Here is a 5,207-nt window from a genome sequence, read left to right on the forward strand (position 1 = left end):
GCAGACTCACCTCAGCCTCCCAAAGGCACGGGATTACAGGCTGAGCCACCGAGCCCGGCAAAACACAACCTTTTATAATGTGTTCAATAAACAACTGAACTCTGAAAAAAAAAAAAAGAATCACCTCAATGACATCTGCATTCAGAGAAGTTAAACAACTTATTCAATCTCACAAGCTACATAGTGACCAAAATGTACTCTATTAGAACCCTTTCAGTGACAGGAAGCTCACTCCTTCTACAGATGGTTTTGTAAGTAGGAGAATGGTGCAGCGGAAGCATGCTGGGCCCATAAAGATGTTTTTGTAGCCAGCTAAGATCATGGACTCTAGCCGGGCTTGGTGGCTCAGCCTGTAATCCCGCGCCTTTGGGAGGCTGAGGTGAGTGGATTGCCTGAGCCTGCGGGTTCGAGACCCGCCTGGGCAGCGAGACCTCATCTCAACAATAAAATCACAAAATCAGCCGGGCGTGGTGGCACATGCCAGTAATTCCAGCTACTTGGAAGGCTGAGGCAGAAGGATCGCCGGAGCCCAGCAGGTCAAGGTTGTGGTGGCCGGGAGCGGCCACTGCACTCCAGTCTGGGCGACAGAGTGAGACTCCAACTCAAAAAAGAAAAAAAAAAAGATCATGGACTCTAAAATCAGGCTGCCCTGAGTTTGAATTCTCAGTCCTTCCACTATTTAGGAATGTAGTGCTAGGTAAGTGACTTTACTACAGAGCTGCTGTGGTCTGAATGTGTCCCCCCAAATTCACATGTTGAAACTTCATCTCCAATGTGATAGTATTAAGAGGTAGGGCCTTTAGGGGGTGATTAAGAGTGGCGCCCTCACGAATGGGATTAGAGATCTTATATTAATAAAAGAGGCTTGAGGGAACTAGCTACTCCCCTTTTGCCTTTCCATTCTTCTGTCATGTTCCACAGAGGAGGCACTATCTATGAGGAACAGGCCCTTACCAGACACCAAACCCGCCGGTGACTTGATCTGTACTTCCTAGCCATAGAACTCTGAGAAATAAATTTCTGCTGTTAAATTCCCCAGTCTCAGGTATTTTGTTACAGCAGCACAAACAGAATAAGATGTAAGCTTTAATTTCTTCATCAATTACATTGGCTTAATGACACCAACCTCATAGGAGTTAGTAAGGATTAAACTGAGATAATGCTTATAAAACACGTGGCATACTGTCTGAGACATAGTAAACATTCAATAAATGGGATCCATTATGAACTATCATAGAAAAGTCATGAGTCTAAAACTCAAATGTCTAGGGGGACCAAGTAGTTGAAGTTGTGTAGCAGGGGGTAGTAGGAGCTGTGTTGACCAGAAGATTTATGTCTCCTCTAAAGACATCAAATTAAAGTTTTACTTAAAACCAGGGGTAAAACAAAACAGGACACATTTGACAGCCGAATCTGGCTGGACATCTAATTTGCAATCCCTAGCCTAGGCCATTTGGGATGCTCTGAGTGCTAACAGTTTTCCTCATCTACCCTTTTTTGTTTCAGTCCATGGTGAAGACCAAAAGAGACACAGTAAAAGGCTACTTCCTGGCTGGAGGGAATATGGTGTGGTGGCCAGTAAGTGGTCTTTGGTTCAACTAAAGTCCCTTCTTAAAGAATTTTCAAGTGCTGATATTCTGTCCAGCCTTTGCTCTCCCAGGACTCGCTGATTCCATGTTGTCGGAGGTCATCGTCTAAACTAGTGAAGACTTAGCTCCAACTCAAATTTGTTTAAACAAAAAGAGAATCAATCAGCTCACCTAAGGGAAAAATCTGAGGTGTAGGATGGTTTCAGTGTGACTGAAGAGCATAGGCTCAAGTGATATCACTAGGACCTGGTTTCTCCATCCAATCTCTCTCTCTCTCCCTTTCTGTCTCCCTTACTCTCTCTCTCAGTCTCTCTTCCCCCCACTTGCCCCCCTCCCACCCCCCACACCTCAGCTATCTCTACCTCTGTCAGCTTTTCTTTTTCTGGATGAGTGCTATTCACAAACAGACCCAATCTCACAGTCACAAAATGGCAGACACTGCTTCAGACCTTTCCTTCTCCCAAGTTCCAGGCCTGCACTGGAAGAGTACTTGTCTTCATGGCAGTATATATCCAACATTATTAAACATAGATATATACATAAAGTATACACACACACACACACACACATATATATGTAAATTGCAACCTTAAATGGAATATATATATATATTAAATACTTATAAATGTGTATATGTGTGTGTGTGTGTATATATATTATATATATATATACGCACATGTATAAGTATTTATCTAGGCATATATTTTTCTTTCCTTGTTTTAAACCTGAGATTGCAAACATACATATTTTTTAAAAAAGCCAATTCGAGATAAAAAATTAAGTGAATAGCAGTGCAGGTGATACATGCATAGAGATAAGGCCATGAAGAAAGTACTCTATGACTGAATTTTAAGAATTTTAACACCACTCTCTATGACGAGTGGTGTTAATTTCCTAACATTCAGTAAGAATACAACAGTCTACTCAAGTCTGTGTGCTTCCTCAAGTCATTTCTGGGACCATTTCTCCGTTCATACTCCTTGGATTACCTTCCCCCAGGTAGGAAAAGAGAATTTGGGAAGCTTCCTCGGCCTTCCTCCTCACCTAGGGAGGAGGATACCAAGATGAAAGAGATGTAGTTGAGAAGACCAATTTTGGAATGAGTGCATCAGTTAGCTATTGCTGCCTAACAAACCACCCCAATATGTAGTGGCTTACAATAGCTAGAGTGCATTATTTCTAATTATTCCATGGTTTGACTGGGTGACTTTTCTGCTTTTCTTCCCAGGACTCACTCATGCAGCTGCATTTAGCCGGTGATGGGTGATGGGTTGGGATGGAAGTCCATGATGGCTTCATCCACATTTTGGGAGCTTTGGCAGGGATGGCTGGAATGCTGGGATTTCACTCTCATCATTTCAGTGGCCTAGCCCAAGGTTTTTGACAATATAACTGGATCCCAAGAGTGTAAAATTGACAACTGCCGAGCTGATAAAGCCTTGGCCTGGAAGTCAATGTCTTGCTTCCACCATATTTTGTTGGTCAAAGTAAGCCATAGGTCAACCCAATTTCTTTAAGGGTAGAATAGAAAAGTGACATTTCAATGGTGACATTGGGAATGGCTGAGTAAGGAACTTCAAAAATCCATAAAAGTAATGAGAACAATGACAAACATTGTCAAAATCAACTTTTTCAGAAATCTGGGAATTAACCAAATGCTGCATGCAACAATTCAGGAAGTATTTATTCCAGAAAAACAACTGGATCTCAGTTAAAAGAGTGGGTTTTGACCTTATTTTCATTACTTTCTTCAGCTCTGCACTAGACTTGAAAACCACCAGACTAGAGGAAACTAAAGCAATCAGAATGGTGTTGGAGTTTTTCAAAGCTCTATTTTCAAAGAATTGTTACTATACTACCTTCCTATTTTGCAGTTCACTGGAAAACCCCACTTGCAAGATAGGTAATATAGTTTTTATTTGACCTAACTCAGAACTAAGTGTGAATAGCTTTTTTCCCTAGACACATTTGTAGAAAAACAATCAGTGGCAATTGTTTAACATGGTAGCTCCCTAAGGCAATAACAGTGAAGCAAGCAATAGGTAACCAAAAAACTTAAAAGAAATAACTAGGGAATGAGATGCTCCTGGGGCACTTTGAAAAGCTCCAACATATCCCTGGGAATCTAGAAGGCCATGTACACAAGCATGTGAAGATGCTCAGGAAAGACCTGAGAAGGCCCTAAGCTCTTAAGTCTTGTTGACCCTGAGGCTCTGCACAAGCAGGAAATGAAGGCTAAAGTAGAGTTGTTAACTGCCAGGCTGAGTATTGATAGCAAGCTCCAGTAGGTTCACTGCTCCTTGGCAGAGGTTGGGAGAACCGTAAAGATTGAGAACATGGTTAGTTCTAGGCGTTTAAGGAAATATCTGTTCAGTCATTAGCTGCCCACTAAACAGCGTATATTTCAGTGGCCACACATGACAAACAATACAGACTTCATATAATTCACTTAATAAAGTCATGAAACGCCGGGCTCGGTGACTCAGCCTGTAATCCCGTGCCTTTGGGAGGCTGAGGTGAGTGGATTGCTTGAGCCCACAGGTTCGAGACCCGCCTGGGCAGTGAGACCTCATCTCTACAATAAATAAAAAAATCAGCCGGGCGTGGTAGCACATGCCTGTAATTCCAGCTACTTGGAAGGCTGAGGCGGAAGGATCACCAGAGCCCAGCAGGTCGAGGCTGCGGTGGCCGGGAGCGGCCACTGCACTCCAGTCTGGGCGACAGAGTGAGACTCTAACTCAAAAAAATAAAAATAAAAACAAAGTCATGAAACAAACAATAGTAGCAGCAATAACAGCAACAATGAATAGCCTTTACAGTCATTCCTGAGGAGTGGGGAACAATCAGATTTCAGAGTTGCCATGTGACATTAAAAGACATTTCAAATGTCCATTTTTAACAACAACAACAAAAGATATGCAAAAAAATAAGAAACTGTGGTGAATACATAGGAAAAAAAGGCAGTCAGTAGAAAGTATCCCTGATGAAAGCCAGATGCTGAACGTATTAAACAAAGGCCTTAAGCAAGCTTTAAAAAATATATTTCAAGCTGGGTGTGTAATCTCAGCACTTAGGGAGGCAGAGGCGAGAGGACTGCCTGAGGCTACGGGTTTGAGAGCAGCCTGGGCAACTTGGCAAGACCTTCTCTCTACAATAAATTTTTTTAAAAAAATTAGCCTGGTGTGGTGGCTCACGTCTGTGGTTTCAGCTACTTGGAAGGCTGAGGTGGAAGGATCACCTGAGCCCAGCAGGTAGAGGCTGCGGTGGCCATGAGAGTGCCACTGCACTCCAGCCTGGGTAACAGTGAGACTCTGACTCAAAAAAAATAAAAAATAAATTAAAAAAAACTAAAAAGAAGCCAGGCTCGGTGCCTCAGCCTGTAATCCCAGCACTTTGGGAGGCTGAGGTGAGTGGATTGCCTGAGCCCGTGGGTTCGAGACCCGCCTGGCAACTTGGCGAGACCTCATCTCTACAATAAATCAAAAAAATTAGCCGGGCGTGGTAGTGCACGCCTGTAGTTCCAGCTACTTGGAAGGCTGGGGCAGAAGGATCGCCGGAGCCCAGCAGGTTGAGGCTGCGGTGGCCGGGAGTGGCCACTGCACTCCAGTTTGAGCAACA

The 5,207-nt window shown here is 43.3% G+C and overlaps 1 protein-coding gene across 6 annotated transcripts in view; it reads left to right on the plus strand.

Moving 5' to 3' along the window:
* Nucleotides 1-5,207, plus strand: part of SLC5A11 (solute carrier family 5 member 11) — an 86,352-nt gene that overhangs the window by 20,568 nt on the left and 60,577 nt on the right. For all 6 annotated transcript variants that reach the window (XM_021718786.1, XM_008070488.1, XM_008070490.1 and 3 more), the window contains one exon: nt 1,507-1,578. In XM_021718786.1, the coding sequence (XP_021574461.1) occupies nt 1,507-1,578 (72 nt within the window). The remainder of the gene's footprint in view (nt 1-1,506; nt 1,579-5,207) is intronic.

This window comes from Carlito syrichta, unplaced genomic scaffold, assembly GCF_000164805.1.
Source record: "Carlito syrichta isolate Samal-C Ts95f unplaced genomic scaffold, Tarsius_syrichta-2.0.1 Scaffold313449, whole genome shotgun sequence".
NCBI classification, from domain to species: domain Eukaryota; kingdom Metazoa; phylum Chordata; class Mammalia; order Primates; family Tarsiidae; genus Carlito; species Carlito syrichta.